The 18,882-nt window shown below is 33.1% G+C and overlaps 1 protein-coding gene across 1 annotated transcript in view; it reads right to left on the bottom strand.

Annotated features, from left to right (window-relative positions):
- The window catches only part of LOC105627074 (PR domain zinc finger protein 16-like), a 37,444-nt gene that overhangs the window by 11,042 nt on the left and 7,520 nt on the right, over positions 1–18,882 (bottom strand). The window contains exons 4-5 of the mRNA XM_012208352.1: positions 2,471–2,602; positions 213–339 (exon numbers count right to left, since the gene is read on the bottom strand). Of these exons, the coding sequence (XP_012063742.1) occupies positions 213–339; positions 2,471–2,602 (259 nt within the window). The remainder of the gene's footprint in view (positions 1–212; positions 340–2,470; positions 2,603–18,882) is intronic.

The following is an 18,882-nucleotide window of genomic DNA, read 5'->3' as shown; positions in this document are numbered from 1 at the left end:
TAGTAGTAGTAGTATATATATATATATATATATATATATATATATATATATATATGTACAAAACGAAAATACAAAAATGTTATTAAAGTAAATTAAAACAATATCTGTCGTCTAAAATATCCGAATAGATAAGCTTTATTTGTAGCAAGACTTGATAAAGAAATAAATCTGGAGATGTTTGGTTCAAATTCTTATGACTTATATATGCTCACCAGTTTCTCGATCGCTTCTGTCCTCGGTTGTATTCTCGCCCAACATGTCCTGCAGCTGAAGCGGTTCCCGAAGGCCCAAAAGAAGTTCTTCACCCGTTGCAATGTCGCGAACAGCCTCATACACCATCTATCATCAGAATTGTTATTATTGTAACGCTTAATTCTTAAGTTTTTCAGCAACATAACAAATATTTCAAAATAATTCCAAAATTTTTCATTTTTATAGTGCTAAAAATTATAAATAAAAATTAACTTTGCAAGATTGTAAATTTATAAAGTTCGTAAGTTATGCTAAAACTATTCTTTTCTTTTCATTTTCTGATATATGTACATACAACATATAATAATTATTATTAAATGTAATTTTTGCGAAATAGTGAATGTAGAATTGTTCTACAATTAGTTGCATGACATTTTAATAAATTTGTCTATTAAATTTTTCTAGAAAAATTGCACTTTTATATTGAAGATAAAAAAAATCACCAAATATATTGCATAAAAGCAGTGATATACTGTACAGCAGCATAATTCTTTTCCTATTTTACGTAAAACTAAATTAATGATAATATCGAAAAAAATATGAAGAGAAGAAATCTAAAAATAGTAAATGCTATTAATATTGATATTTCGGGCAATTGCGGGCAATTGTTTCGATTTTATTAAAGAGAGTCCCGATGAATTTATTAAAGAGAATCCCTTCACACAAGGCATATAATCTGTGTACGATTCTATGAAAATCGGTAGCGTTGGGAAGCCATGAAATGATCTTTAGTGTCGTCACAGGGCTCCATGAAGCATCATTACGATGGCGATTTTGCAGGGCACTGATAGAGACTGTCGCGTTCCCCATTCCCACAGCGATTGCGAGAGGGCGTATAGGAAGTCAGAGAAACGACCCCGTGGGGTGACTTAATAACTAAACACCCTGTATACATGTAGCTTACGTCGCGCCCACAACATCGAGAATGCCATGTGCCACGGTTCACAGAGAGAAAGAGAAAAGGAGCCAAATGGACAGAAGCGTAAGCTCGACCCTAAATTGACACCGTGACCTCCATCATTTCCGTTTATATGTCTATTCGATGACCAATCATATACGAACACCTTGTTTTTAAAGACAATTAGAAGAAAAATCTGTCTTTTATATTTCTTTTTATTAAGAGATCACTTCAAAATTAAAATCTGTTTAAAAACAAAGATTAACTTTATTATTACATAAATTTCGATATTTTCTTATAAAATGAGTTTTATATATATTTTTTAAAAATGAATAAAAATTATTTATTTTCTACTAACAACAAACATATTATTTCATATCTAAATAGATTCTCTTAAAAATTACAATTTACATGTATATATATTACAGAATGACAGTTATTTGAAATAGATAGTTAAATACGTAGAAAACAATAATTTTGCCGGATAAAGTACTAATAAGCTTTTTAACAATCAATGACATATGTGCAATAAATTGGAATTCTGTTTAGTGTGTAATTATTGTTTCCTGTTAACTGCAACTGTCGATCGGATAATGTCAGTTGCGTATAAAAGTTAAACAGAGGGTGAATCAGAGAGTGGCTACCAAGGATCTAAAGGGAGTTATTCTTTTTATAATGTAGCAATTCTAATCTATTCGTAATATTATTAAAATTACGGCCAATATCAAAAATTATGAAGATTATATGAAGATTTAAAAAAACCTTCTTGCATTTTATTTAAATAAAATAAATTAATCTGGTATGTAGCGTTGGGATGTAACTTATACTTATTGCAGTATCCTTTAAACTGCAAGTATTTCTAACATTCAATTAATATAATTTTAATGCGGAATAATTATTTGTGCATGCCACTCGCACACGAAAAGCGAAGAAATAAAGAATTTCTTTCTATACTCGTACAAGGTACGGATCGCGCGTACGAAGCTGAAGATCGCAAATGTCGATTAGTGATACCAATAATTCACTCTTCTACAAAATTATCTTACTGCTCTGTACGCGTTTTTGCGCCGTTGTAAAGTGAAAACAAGCGAATATGGATTTGAAATTGGTCATTAACATTGTATTTTTGCTATTCTAGCCGATAACTTGTAAGTTTTTTTTCTTGTTTTTAATTTTTATGATATATCTAAACTAGAGAGCTAACAATACATAATAGAAAGGATATATTCACTTGTCGTACTTTATATCGGTAACGAAATATTACCGTTAATTTTTGAGCTTTCAATTATGCTACATTCTCCATTATTGAATTGTTCTTACCTGACCGCCGATGAGTACGTGACGCATATTTACTGCGTGTGAGCTAGCAGTACTTCGTATATATTTCAGCCAATTGTTTGTTTCGTGAGATGCATCCAACCAGCCTCTTACTCCACTGCCCGCTATGCGAACCTAAAACACCCGTAAACATTGCATCATAAAATTTTCCTTGCTAGCTGATAACAAAAAATTGTGTTTATTTTGTGAGTACGAAAAAAAAATAAATTTCAACCTTTAAATCAATTTTCCCGTATTTTTTGTTAAAATAAAATTAGTTTGATTTCTATATTAGTATGTACAATTTTATTGTAAATATCTAAATCAATAAAATTATTTTTTGAACTGGATCAATGCACGTGCGCGAAACGACACGTAAGTACTGTATATTTTTGGCGGTGAGAAACCGCAATGTTTTGGACTCGGAACATTGCGTTTAACGGACTGTCGCTCACGGATATCATCCTCTCATCGCCCTTGCATCTGCCCTGACTTTCCGTTCCAGCATCCACAAAACATCCCTACTTTTAGGGCGAGACAAGTGATTTTTTTCAATTATCTAGCGCGCAACTTCGACGCCCCGCGACGCTTGGCCGGCCAAGCGTCTCACCCCGATGCGTCGCCGTCGTTCCTGGACACCCCATTTGCCAACGGGAGAGCTACGAATATTCTCCTCGTCACTCTCATCTCGTGTGGTAAAACACATTTTGCACTTCTATCATGAACCCGTTGTCTCCACCATTTACGAAAATATTTTGACCATTAAGTTGTATTAATCGCCAAGTGTAATTTTTTTAGAATAATATCATTGTACAAAATAAAAGTTATTAAATAAATAAAAAACACTTTAAAAATAAAATACAATTAAATATTATATTATATTAATTACGATTCTTACGGATTTTAAACAATGACAAATATAACATCTACTCTTATTCATTATTATGCATATTATTGTAAAAATAATTAAAACTTAATAATTAAACTTATTAAATTAACAATTTATTTAGAAAACACAGTAAATAAATAATTAAATTTATAAAAATAGCTAATTATTGTTCTTTTTTGTGATTGCATAATTTATCAAGGTTTATCAAGTACAAGAAAAATATTTTCTTTTTATATCTTGGTATTATTCTCTTAATTCATACAGATTGAATTTTCTCGAAAAGTTGAGATATAAATGAATTCGTCATAATGTAGAAAAATATAATTTTATAGCAAGCAAAATCTATATTAGTGATATGATGGAGATAGTTCTGAATTTTGTTCTTGCAATTTAACAAATGTATTAGAATCTCTTTTTGCAATATGGGTTGACCGTAGGCTTACACCACCTGCTGGTCTTAAATACAACTAATATGCATCCATAAAAATCAATAAATCTCACAGGTGGATAAGGGTTGATCCTGCAGGTAAATAATCCTGGTCAGACGTCTTTTTAAATGACAGAAATTTCTTCACTGGAAACTTTAAGAACTGCAGTTTATAAATAATCCTACCAGATTTCAAAAACATCAGATGAAGACATTTGGTTCACTTTGACACTTCCTTTTCATTCCCATATCACTCTTTTCCGATTCATAGTTAAATCTCCATCTTCCTATTCTTTTGTGATTCTTTCATCTCATTCCTAATCTCTAGTTAAAATCTACAGAACTCAAAGCGCATTTCCGCTGCTATTTTTGTGTACGCGCTTCAATTAATATATGTATATACATATTTAATTATATTTTAATTATATTTTACTTTGTGTAAATTGTTTTGTTTGTTATTTTGAATAAAAATTAAAATTTGCAAGTATGTTGTAAAACTTCAAAAAATTGGAGTTAAATTAAGGAATTTAAGTTTTCTATATTAATGACATAACAAAATTAATGTATTGGCATTTAAAATTTTGATAAAAATCAGAAGGATTGAAATAGAGAAAAAGAACTTAAGTACATCTATATAAATATAATAAATCCATATATAGCACAATGAATGGAAATGAATGTATCACTTTCAATATCGCGCCTTGACATTGATTAGTCCACGTAGTACAGTTGAAAAATTCGTGACAATTTACAATAATCGAATGAAAAGCAGGATAGTTTGGTAAAAGACGATGAAAAGGAATCAAAGCGGTACGAATTCTCGATCATAATGGCTATTTTGCTACTGGGGACCATTAACGTGCGTTTTTGGAAGATGGGCACGAACCTGAGCGACATAATAGGACTTCTTACTAGGTTACACGACAGATTAGGATCTGTCCCGAAGTCTCGCCCACGACAATGATGCGCTAACTTGTTCATTGGCGTAGCAGCGCATTTCTTTGCGAAGATTGACGAATTGCTTATTTACACAAAAACTGATGACAGAAGAGACATAACCAGAAAAATTGATTACTGGATAGCAATTTGAAGACAAATCGCATAAAACGTTGCCATACATTTTATTACATTTATGCCCGTTTCTATCAATTTAGATTAATCTTGGTTTATCTTATTTTTCATCTTTTTCTAATTCTTGAAATTAGAAAAAGATAAAGAATTAATCAAGATTAAAATTAAACTATATTGGTAGAATGGATATTAATCTGAAAATTTTAGCATAGGGATATATTTAAATCCAAGCACAACACACATAAACAGATATGGATAATAATTTTTTGGTAGAAAGAAATCTTACATTAAATTTTAATAAACGTTAATATCGTTTTCTATAACTGTTTATAAGTATACGCTCAAATTGCTACGGAAAGTTTTTGACCGCATTTCCGACATTTGTGAGGAAAATTGAGATGCAGTCAGAAAGAGAGATTCGTCACTGGCTTTAACGACCCAGCGAGAAAGTTTCGCCTGCTTTGTCGGCATACGCGGACATGTGCTAACAATTCGTAGGACAGATTTGTCTGGTCGAATATCTCCCGTAATCGTGCCGCGCTATTCTAGACAGAACAGAAAATTATAATGCTAGAAATTGTATCGTCAGCGTCGCATGCACAAAACATTTTAATAGGTCGCGGCATAAAATCTCTTTATAATATTGGAGATCTCGCGTTTTTCTGCATAAAATAAATAATATATTTATTGTATTTTTAGTAATAAAGTTCATATTGTATTTATTGTATCTTGTAAAATAATTGTATTTAAATAATAATAAACTGAGTAAAAGATAAAATAATAAAAAAAATTAATAATAAAATTAATAATAAAAATTGATATTTATAAGTTGATATGTTGGCAATTATAAGTTATTACATAAATTTTAAGTCTTTTAAAATATAATTTGACAGACAGCGTTTCTACCAATACTATAGAATTCAAATATTCCGCAAGTAGGATTTTCTCGAAACAAGCAGAAGGTATTTGCAAAACTTGATCGTTGAAAGATATTCATGCGTTGACAAAAAGGATCGGGTAAGTAAAGACCTAAACGGTAACATTGTCCATCAGATCATCTACAGGACGTGCGGTGAAATCCTCGGATAGCTCGGTATGGGGCTTACAGGATTGTCCCAATACACAAAACACGAGATCGCCTGCTCCTCCTTTCCTCTTTTCCTTTGTAATCTCACACCTCCAACAAAGCAAAGGTTTTTCTACGTCGTTTAGGTTTTACCGAAAGATGTCCTGTGAAAAAGAAGCTGCTTGACAAGACACGATTCTCGTTATGAATGAACAGATTCTCGCTCTCAATGGATTTTAAACGGCAACGTACCGCATCTTCCTTGTCGAAACTTCGAACGATCCACCAAAAAACGTAGTAGTATCAACCATCACATCGATATCTATCGTTCAGATTTTCTATAGAAATTTGTATCTGTTCTCTCAATAACTATAGAAGATATTTACTAGAATCAAATGTATACAAAGAATCTTTATTTATAGTATTATAAATGTTTGTATTTTTATATTTAAGATATATTGAAATATAATATATTATATTTCAATTATTAAATATAATATATAATATAATATATTATGATAAAAAATTATGTTGTATTGTTAATAATGAAATATTTAAACAATATTTTTTTACTACTATATATATATTTTGTTTTTACTAGATTAATTGATTAATGTAAATTTTTAATACATGTATATGAAAATGATAACTTAATTTTCTAAGCGAACATAAATTATATAAATTTATATGAATTCATTAATGACAGAAGATTGTAAAACCTTATATCGCCGTATTGATAAAGAAAGTGATACATCTCAAAATTAGCAACTTTTCAGAGTATTATTTTTACAAAATTTTTTCTGAATTGAAACAATATTTTAATTAGGATAGTGAGTATGCATAATTTCACTTTTTTTCATATTATTAGGTTTCAATTTCATGCAAAAATAATGGATTTCTTTTTACTACACCTAATATTTTTCTAATTCTAATATATTTTTTGAAACTGTGTCAAACAGGAGTTTTTAAAATTCGACCACTGCAGTCATAATATGTGTAAATTTTATCCCTTATCAAAGTTGTGGCACTTTTCCTATTTCCATATAAGCATACGTTGAAATGACATTTTCTATAAAAATATATTAGTTTTTAGGGACGATTTCCTTTCATTATTTCAAAAATGCTATTTTTTTACTTGTGTCATTTATATCAACGTGTCAATATAATGAAAGCTAGTCTATAGATAAAAGAAAGTATCGTCGACTACAGCAACGGTCAGCGAAAGTTATGAATAAAACGGATCGATGGTGGATGATAGCTCCATGATGGCCGACGCAAAAATGCTTTTAGCCGACACACTGTATCCTCCCTCTCTTGCGGAGAAAATCCATTCCGCAACTTAGCCGACTGGCAGGATTGTCAACGAATATAGACGATACTTTTATATTTGATAAAGCTATTATTAAAAAGATTATTAAAGTTATGGTAAATCATAAAGTATCTATAACTTAAAAAATAACCAGATACTATTATCTTTTTAAATTAAAAATTAATTTAACAAATATATCAAAATTAAGTTTGTTAATAAAAAACGTTAAAAATATACAATTGTGCGCTTCATGATGACAATTTATTCATGATGTATAACAGAAAAATAATCAGACTATAATATTATAAATAAGATTAGGCAAAAAATAAATTGACATATTATGCCTGAACGAATGGGTTTCTTTCTTTACCGACAACTTCTTCATTTTTAAGATTGTTTATTATTAAAAATATGTCGATACTCAGACGAAATAATTGATTACCGTTATTAATATCGACTTGCCAGGCAATAAACATGAATGCACCGTATGTATCCATCATGGGAGCGAATAAGCGAGATTATGCTCGTGTGACATACAACAATGGCATATCGAATTTCATTTCTCTATCCCCTTTCCACAAGAGAAGAGAAAAGAGATGAAAGAGCAGGGAAGAGAGAGAAAGAGGAAGAAGAGAAGAAAGAGAATCGTGTCTCATAAACATCAACTGCGCTGGAGCGCATTGGCGAATTTCCCAGAGTTGTCGACGTCGCTTTCCACTGTTTCGGGAGATTCGTGGAGTAAGCGCGACGGGGGTGAGCGAAACGGTCAATTATCATCCCCTAAATAACGGAGCTGTTTACGAGTTTAGGCATCACGTAGCGCCGGCGCGATCCTTACGACCGAGCTAAGCATTAGGCACTGCGACATCTTTGCTTAATTTCCCTCCCAGCATTGCGAGGAGCGAGAGAGCGACGAGAAGAGGTCTTAGGAACCAGCCGCTCTAGTCTTAATTAACGCTTGATTAATCCCAAGGAATCGCCTTTATCCCCTAAGTTCGCGCGATTCTTGTATAACGAAATCTCAGATCTAGAGCAATGAAAATTATTATGACGCGCAAACCTTTTGAAGCAACAGCGATTATCCTGAATTCTCTCATGCGAGATCACGCGGATGACGTGTTAATTGGTTTAATGATTCGTTTCCGCATGATTAGAATTCATCGACGTAGCCATGCTTGCCTTTGTCCGCGTTTCATGTGTGAAATTATGTGATTTAGCAGTGCATATTTGCACGAATAATTATATTACCTTATTCCTACAAATGACGTCAAGTCGAATTACGTTTTCAAAAACTGTGGGAACATTTTACGTTTGCAATTGGATTAATAATTTTTTGTTTGAATAATAGGTGTACAATTCTAGGAGAAATTTATGAAAAATCTAAATCTGTTAACTGTAGACGGCAACGACATGAGTACTATATAAAATTATAATTTGCACGGCATATCAAATGAGATTTAGCAATTTTGATTGAACATGATGGTGCAAACGAATTTCGTCAATTTTTGGAAGCTAATCTTTACTCTTTCAAATAACTTCGCATAATTTCGACTATCAAACGTCAACATTTGGTTACCACCGACAATTTTTCCTCGATTGCATACATATTTCTCTACTCATACTTGACCCACTTGACTCGCGGCAGGAAAGTAATGCAAGTAATGACAGAGCAAGCGGTGCCCTCCGACCCGTATCTAACACGCAGCAGATGCCACCCCCGGCATACACATTCGCCTTCTCTACAATACAACTTCTAAGGGAAGCTACCCTCGGCATATCTAGCGGTATAAATTATATCCGAATCGCGTCACTGCCAGCCCCTTATATGATCGATCATTAGAGAGGCTGACCCGCCAGAAAATTTGGCAAAACTCGCCGATCCACAGCCCGGCCCTTCAAAACAAGTTTCCGCTTGCTGTAGCTCTTGATGTAACAAAGAATAATGAAAATTTTCTTTACTTTTAACGAACGAGTTAACGAATATTTGATCGTATATATCTCCTTTTGTCATAATCAACTTCTTCAATTTTGATTTGTAAACAACTTGATAATACAACCTTGGCCGTATAATATGAAGCACCTTCACAAATTGATATAAATGTTCTATATTTAACAAAAAATAAATTAAAAAGAATTTTATTGAAAAATAATTTATTTTTATAACAACAGATAATAATATGATACATTTTCATAAATAATATTTATTTATATAATCAGTTTTAATATTTTGTCCTCCTTTTACAAAAAAAAATGCAATACATGAGGATGTTTCATTTATGACTAAGGTTGTATAACAATATAAGACTTTTATATATAGGTAAAAGGACTAAGTAAATGAATTATAAGATGTTCAAAACAAATTATCAAAAATTAATCTTGAAACATTATTATATTAGTTTCAAAATTAAAAGTTGTCGTTACTATTAAATTTTATCGTAAACTTAATCTATCTGTGATATGTTCTTTTGTAATATCCGAAATTTATAAATTTTGCTTTATTTATATAATATTCATTGTTCAGTTTTTTAAATAAATACTTTATAAATGTTATCATTAAATGTTATACAATTATTCTCTAAGATTAATGATCAATATAATATTATATATTATAGTATTTAAATTCACCTGAATATTCAGTCGTCACTTAATCAAAGAAATGAACGCGGAAACAATTAAAAATTGTTTCTATGTCTCTGAAATTGCTAAATGCGCATCTCATAGACCGAGATTCTCTATCCTTTGCGCAGCATGCAGGACAATTAAGTCAACGCCGCGATTCACGAAGTTCCGGACTAACTGGGAGTAGTATGATTTATGCAGGGCAATAGTCGAAAGTACACATGGAACGCCTGCGGGCTCCAGTGTATTCCTGTGTATATATTGAACTTAGGCTACCTTCCTATACCGGACCAGATTAGTTCGGTCATTGTAGCAGAGCCCGTGCGCTCGCATGCACACAATCTGTCAACTCTCCGCTTCGCCAATCTCGGTCTAGGTGGACCTACGTGTGAAAACCAGGCAGCGGATATTCCGCGGTCGCGTGAATTTTCCAACAAATTCGGCATTAAGAGACAATTTTTGTATATTTTCATGGATCGCGTAACGTCCAGTGTCGTGGGCACGACCTAGCAGATCATCGCCGAGTCAAATGAATTCTCACCGTTCCACCGCGCGGCAAAAAATTAAATTCAATCACTGATCGTTAGCCGATGCTAACTCTATAATTTCAATGCAGAACATTTTGCCTCCGGGCTAGAAAAAAATTCCAATCAGTGCCGCTGGCAAGCCGATGCACTCCTGTAATTTCATTCGCTCGCGCCGAGGGTCATTGGGCTGATCAAACAGGCAGGCCTGCATTTCAAAGTGTCGTTAACGAACGAACCTTTTTTTCCTTTCTATCGTGACAAAACAATTACCACCATTGATTGGTTGTCGATTCACGAGTTAAATTGGGTTTACATTTTAAACGGTGGTATAGATTTTCACGGACGCAATAGAAATTACGAATGCCGAGAAATTACCCTCTAATCAATGTATCTGAACCTTGATGCTTTACTAACGAATCCTATTTACAATACTTGTACATATCATTTAACATCGATATGTTGTATACGTTGATAGATGTTCATATTCTAACTTTATATAACATTTATATTCTAACTTTAAGTTAATATGTCATTTATTAAGTAACTGGTTACACAAACGCTAATTTATTAATACGTGGATTTTAATTCAACTTATCCTCTATCCTTTTTAATTCCAGTACTGGAAAAGTCTAATTGGAAAGTACATGGAATCTGAGGAATTTAAGTTTCTTTTAAATATATGTATAAAAAAGTTATTGGTATGTAAGTCAATTCTAAATATTTTAATTTTATAAATATGTGTTCGTTTTGATATTTTGATCTAAGAAAAAAGAAATAAAAGATCTTTTAAACTGAGGATTAAATTTAATTCAGTTATTATTTAAATATAGTAAAATAAAATGTAGATAAGTTGTAATTCTAAATGTTCTTTATTTATAAATAATAATATATATGCTCGCTTCGATCTTGATCTGCAGATAAACGTTCCTTTTCACTTGATTTTGCTTCCATAAATACGCACAAAAACAATTGACCGTTTCGTATAAAGACTGTTAGCAGCAATTGTTTAACAATTCTTAAGTTTGTCTTTGAATACGCATGATCACACGAAAACTTTCCTACCCGAGTATCGAAGGGTAATAGTTCCTGCAAATACGAGACAATCGTCGGCACATCAAAGGCGACGATTGTTTCACGTAAATTATTACCGCGAGCGCACTTGTCCGGCTTCGTTATGAGTTGGCGAACAAGTTCAATTAAGTCCACGCCTAGGAAGACGAAGGACGGCTTCCTACACACGCAGAGACCTTATCCTACATCGAGTGGCACCATCAACCCCACAACCCACCCTAACCATTGCGAGAGGGTGGAACATTGACTATGAAGGTGCGGAAAGACCAATTGCCTTGTCTTCAACGTTGTAAATGCAAAAATTTAATATTCCAATTTTGACCAAAAAGGTACAAACGTGATATTTTTAAATATTTTCCTACATAATACGAATTTCTTTTATATAAATCAAAAAAGGACTATTTGCATAGAGAAAGAATAATTTACTCTTTCAGAAAAAAGTTCCAATAAATTTAATTTAAAATTAATAGGAAATGCTGAATATCTAATAATAACTGAATTATATACAATATTAAAAAAGATTTGTAAGATGTTAAGAAAAATATAGATTATGTAATATCCAATTATATAATATTTTAAACCTGAATAATCTCAAAACAGAAAATAGTGAAATAAGTCAGCTATGTCTATGACAAAATTAATGATCTCTTATTGTTAGATTTGTTAGATTTACGGATATATTTTATTTTAATTTAAATTTAATATTTGAGACAAAATAAGATCGTAGAATCATTCCAGAAGCCTGGATCGGAAGGATAAGAGAAAAACCATGAGGGTTCTGTCTTTTGACACCGATGATCCTGACGACTCGTCCTCTGTACAGGATACCCAGGTTAGTCTGACGACTAGGCAACACGTGTCGGTTATGTCTATTATCGACAGATAGCGGGGTAACGAGCAGGCGAGATTTATCACCCTCCGTTACTACCCCAGAGGAACGGGACACTCGAGGGTGCGATGGGGTGCAAAGCGGAGAATTGGAGTTACAGTTGAGTTAGCAGAAAGAGAAGTGAGTTAAGCCTTAACAGAGTCTCATATGGCCTCTTAATGTTCCCGCGCTCATAAATGATTTCTTCGAGGAACGCCAATTTAATTAACGACAATGAAAATATTGGCAAATTATGTATCATAAATATATACAAAATTATGTTATGTTGAAAATTATACTATACTTAATAAACGAAAAGAATTCCAAACATTTATTAATTTTCACTATTGTTACCATATGCAAAATATTTTACGGTAACGCATAACTAAACACAATGTGCGATATTAAATATGAAAGACAGAATTAAATATAATGTAAATCGATGTAGGAACGCCGCAGCGTTTCATAATTTTCGCCACAGGCTTATTCGAAGTTTGCAATCGAGCGCTGGTTTGATGAACAAGCGAAAGGGCGAACGCCGAAGATTTGTTCGGAGTTAAAGGCAAGTAAATTTAAATGTCAAAATATGCGCTTTAACGACACGGGTCGCACAAAGGTGTATCATATCTTTATTAACATAATGCGAGAAGGTGCTCTCCGCGCAAGCAAGGACCTGGCAAAAACCCGTCAATCAAAAACCCGATCCTCGAGAAAAGGGCTAGTTAGCCTGGTCGCCCTTGCATTCGCGCCCTTGCGAAAAAATAACGTATGCGCCATGCAATGCATGTCGCTTTTGTAGAAAAACTTTTTCGGAACTGTTACATTATGTTCCACGAGTCACACTTGGGCACTACCGTCTCACGCATCACCGCTCCCGTTTTCTCGCGACATTCACGGGTCAATCTCAGGACCGTACTTCGTACGGTTTTATTAAAAAAAAAAACAATGTAAAAAATGTATATATTATACTTTTATACATCGCGAAATCTTGCAAGATATACTTTCATGCGGCATATCTTTCCAATGATCGAATTTCTCATTTTCCTGATTTGCGGGATTTAAATATTTGAGCATAGATAACGATTCATAAAAAAGCATATGTATTAAAATAGTGTCTCGCAAAATCAAATTAACTGTTAAATTAATAAATGTAATGTTTGCAACGCAGGGTGCCGCAACTGCCTATTACATGGTTGTTACGTCTTCTTGACCAGTATATAATATTCGCATAGATGACCGGACGGGGATCCTTTGATATCCTGGCGTGTCAGACGTGTGACAGCTCGGACAATACCAGAGATCCCCGCGTCACTGATTGTCACTTGTTTCTTGCCATTTCTCTTTCTCTCTTCGATTTCGGCCACTACGATTCCGCGCAGGTTCTCTTCACAGTTCGCTGTTCGACGCCTCTTTCTCCTATTTCAAATTCAAATACGGGAAATCGCAAGGCGGACCGTAACCCTACGCCTTGAGAACTAGCGAACGCGAAATCCCACTGACCATTCGAGTATCGATTTGAAATACTTAATGCGAAACCCTGGATGCAAGCGAAAAGTGATCACGTTGCATTTACGTGCACTAAGGAAGTTAATAAGAACGGGGATCGGCCTTCGACGAGGATATAGAAGAAGGTGGTGAAGGAAGGGGAAAGTGGAAGAGCATAATGTTCCTCATTGTCGAATCACTTCCGGGGCTTGACCTCCAGTAACGCCCTAAAGACCAGTTCGCATGGACAATGTCTGCGAATAATAGACACCGATGTGTTCTATTGTATGCTTGAAACGGCGGACACGCGAATTGTCTAAAATACCTACTTCAGGATGGACCAACAATTTAATAATGTGATCGACAATGCGATCTATGTCGATGTTCCACTCACGCTTTCAAGAAATATTATAAAGGAAACATACATCTTTGATGCTGCGATTTTATGAATTTCAATAAGGAATAAAAGAGCAAATCTTATAATCAGCCTGATAATAAATGTGAAAAAATGTCAATATAAACAAATTTGTCGTTTTTATTTTCATAAAAATTAATAGCACAGATTTTCTATATATTTCTTTTTTTTTAAATCTCTTCATATTATATCAAGTAATTAGAAACAATAGTATAGCTATGTATATTGATTTTGAATGTGTTTGAATTATATCAATATGATAACATCATATATCGCGCATCAACCACGGAATGGAACTCGTGCGGTTGACGATGGCACATCGAGGATCACCATTAATATAATTTGTCAGTTGCATACGTCGCTAACAGCGAAATTTTCCGACCGATTTGCCAAAAAAGTGCCCCGTATGGGCGACGAGGCGCGTGCGGCTGCTTCAACATGAAAAACAAGCGGTACTCTGGTCCTCCTTTTCTCCCACGTGGTTGCTTCGAAAGGCAAACGGTCTCCAATCCGAGTCAAGAGACCTCAAGAGGGGTTGCCGGTAACCGTGTGGAAAAAAAAACGCCGTCGGTTTCAATATGTAGACGAAGAAAAGTAAAAAAGAAAATGTTGAAAAGAGAGAATATATGCAAGTAGCTGCGAAGAAGTAAGAGAATCTCGTGAGCTTAAATTTGATGTTTCACCTGAATGATTCTTAATGTATATTCTTAATGTAACATATAAAAAACTTTTTTATGTTTCCATAATATATAATAAGAATTTGATAAGAGATCCATTATCTCAAACACGATTATGCAGCAATTATAAATAAACAATTATAATTAATAAATACAGATAATAATCCCCGATGTATTTACGATATTTTCATGCTCTGAAGAAAGCTGAACCGAAAAAGAAAAAATGAACCGCAATATATAAGCGAAATATTTTAAATGTATTAAATCAATTTTTTAAATTAATTTATTTTTGCGCATATATCACCCAATTCTCTTTTTCTTATTATTATAATTTAACAACGTTAATTCCATTATTAATTTAATTAATTATAATTAAAATTACACATAATAATAATTCACGCATTTAATAGTGCATTTAATAATATGATATACATATGAAAATATTTCTCTCCCTCTCTTCCGCCTCTAACTTAGTATCTATAATAAATAAAATTTAAAATGTAGCTTATTATTATTTATATAAAACACTGTTTTACATGTCTTATATAGAACATATTCTACAATTTGTTGCTATAAATGCATTGATTCCTGTTAGAACTTATGTGCGCTTCATTTAGCATACTTTATTAAAAAAATAAATTTTTACGCATTCAGAAAAATTATAAATTTTTCAAACGTGCTTAAAAACATCTCCCAAAAACATCAATCACATGCAAAATACATTATAATTCAGAGGAAGAAACTTATTTTCTATTTCTTTATCTCTTGCAAAATTAAAGGGGGAGGGGGGTTGGTATATTTTATGTCAACATTATCATTGTAGATTACAACGATGACGATAATGATGACGATCATGAAAATAACTATTGCGAAGACAAAATTATATATGCTCTTTTTATTTCTTTCACTCTTTACTAAAATTTCTAGGAAAAATGACATCTCCATTTTTCTTCGCTACGTTTTTCTCTCGTTCCTTTTATTCGCGTCCGCTGTCTGATATTTCGCGTTGATCATTTAACTCGAGTTCTCGAAATCATTCGGCAAATTGGAACCGGCCCTCACGCGAGGGGTCTCTCGGCCGAATGAACTTAAGCTTTAGATTGGTTTAGTCGCCACGCAAGCACGCCGCAGGTCGGTTGCCCTGCGGATCACGCGTCACCGAACAGAATACACCAGAAGAGGAGCGAATCCCGATCGCCTCCCCTTCTTTTTTCCATCTTTTTTCCTCTTATACTTTATATTTATCTCACCCTTTTTTGAAAGATTGGGAAAATGAGGTAGAAATCTCGTGGCAGGTGATGTAATGGTGATACCTAAACTACCGACAAGCAATTCGGATCCCGACAATAATTCGAGACCCCCGTAAAGGTGACTGTTACGTTCCCTTTCGCAAATTCTGAAGTTACACATGCAATAAAATAACATGAAAATATTATCGTCTAAAAATAAAATTTTCTCTTAATTAATTGTCTTTCTTATAAAAATCCGGAAATATTCCGGAAATATTGCACTTCAGAAATTAATAAAAAATAAATGAAAAATTTTTTCTCTCGAAAATTAGAAAATTATTTCTTAATATCCCGCATTATTTTATTATTTTGATCATTAATTGATCTCAGATTAATGTGTGTATGTTTCTCAAAAAATTAATGTTTCCAGATTGACTAGAAAATTAATTCAGAGTGATCATCCTTAATCCGACAATCCCATAAAAACTTCCTGATCTTCCGCGATATAATTCGGGGTGGATAAACCAAGGAAATTTAGGGCGAATTTCGGTTTCGAGGTCCTTATTCTCCCTTCATTGGTCTCGCGTCTCGAGAACTTCAGTCCGTTTCCTATAGGATGTGAGAAAAGGATTAGGATTGGGAAATAACGTGCGAATCGATCGAAAGGGAACTTTTTTGCTTCATCGGATTCTGAAAAAGGTTCGTGAGATCCCAAAGATTCGTTACCGACATTGTTGTAGAAATTCGATCATAAAGTGTATCCTACTGCTATGATTTTAATATTTTTATATTCAAGCTTTTAAGCAAAGTTTTTTTGTGATAAAGTATTTTTATAATTTATACAATAAGCATATTTAAAAAAATTAGCTTATTTAAAAAACTAAAATATTAATTACCACACTGAGAAAAAATATAGTCAATTTTAATAAATATTTAGTTGAATATTGCCAACTATTTATTAAATATTTATTAAATATAAAGACATATTTACTTGATACAAGAAACATTAATTTGATTTAACAATCATTCATTTTACTGAACGAATATTTATTTATAGTAAGTAAATGTTTAGTTGGCAGTATTGAACTAAATATTTATTAAAATTGACTATATTTTTTCTCAATGTAGATATGTTAATTTTAGTATTATTCTCTCTAAAAATTCGATTAAAAATCTGAATAATTTTGAAAACTTTCTATCAGTTCACATCTCAGTTTGTACGACATTCAGAATAAACAGATCGACATGAGAAATCGTGGCTGATTCTCTCTCGCGATGTTTTCCCTCTCGCGCGCTTGTACGTTTACGCGCGTGGGGTTGATAGATCGGCTCGACGAAACGAAGGGGTAGTTTGGCTTTAATCGATCCTGTAATCGCTAGTCCGACAGTTGGCCCCGGCTGCCTTTTTGTCGGCAGTTAGATGGATGGTGCCATTTACATTTTGTCAGTGCGACATGCGCTAACGCCGCCGCTATCATATCTATCACACCCTTTGAATCAGTACGCGATCAGTTTCCTACCGTTCAAATTTGGAAATCTTTTCTGAGCGCAAATGTGATGCAAATGTCAGTAAATTTCCAAAGATGGAACTGATCGTGAAAATCACAATCGATTATGTTATCGCGTTAATTTCGTAAAACATTATTACATCGCAATTTAAAAAATTCATTAGAAATTAATAACAACATTCTCACAATGAATTCTACAAATAAATTGCAAATACTTTCATTATGCAAGAGCAGGAATTATCCGTTATTGACGATTTCATGGACTGACTCCCCGATCCTGACTTCGAACATCGATTTTACAGTCGACTTAGGAATGTGCGGTCCACCGTATGCACTTCTAACAGATTCCATAGGAATCCGAAAATTTCGGAGGAATTGAAATAGAAAGTTGTCCAGCAAGACGATCCAATTGACAGATCTGTCAACGTGGATGACACCTTCGGCGAACGAGTCGACCAGGTGTTTGCTGTCGAAGCGAGATGATTCTGTCTATCTGCTCTTCCCTCTTTCTCCTTTACTGTTACCGGCATCTGCCGGATAATACCCGGGATTATAGCAGTAGGATAGAAAACCCACTGACATCGGCTCGGACGCGGAATGAAACATTCCTGCGCCGAACTCGAACCATAAACAGATCGATCATCTTTCAAACGGTTTGACGACAATCTAAAATCGAGATGATATCGAATAAAATTCGCGTGTGAATTCTCGTGTATCGAATATGTAAACGTATGTTATTTATTTAGAGAAAAGTCATAAATATTTGAGCGTAAAAGAAGTTAAATTTAATGATTTTACGTTAGTTATATATAGCATAGCAGAAAAAGGAATTCTAGATTTTTTTTCACATACATATAAGTATATTTTTATTATTTGAAAAAATAAAAAAAGAAATAACAACATTATGTATATATTTATATATCACATATATTATATAAACATAATATATTAGATATCTATATATTTATACATATATATATATATATATATGAATCAATAAGTATATAATTTTAATATATATCACTTTAATTTTTTTTAGGGCAAAATTAAAGCTACTTATTGACTCACCTATATATATGGAATATATATGCATATGTGTGTGTGTGTGTGTGTGTGTGTGTGTGTGTGTGTGTGTGTGTGTGTGTGTGTGTGTGTGTGTGTGTGTGTGTGTGTGTGTTAGTATAATATATATATATATATTATATTTATTACTTAACTACTATATTAAGTTATAGTATTAATATATTACTTCTT

This window comes from Atta cephalotes (genome assembly GCF_000143395.1).
Source record: "Atta cephalotes unplaced genomic scaffold scaffold00008, whole genome shotgun sequence".
NCBI classification, from domain to species: Eukaryota; Metazoa; Arthropoda; class Insecta; order Hymenoptera; family Formicidae; genus Atta; species Atta cephalotes.
Note: the sequence above shows the minus strand (reverse complement) of the source record. Positions and strands in the feature narration are given on the sequence as shown.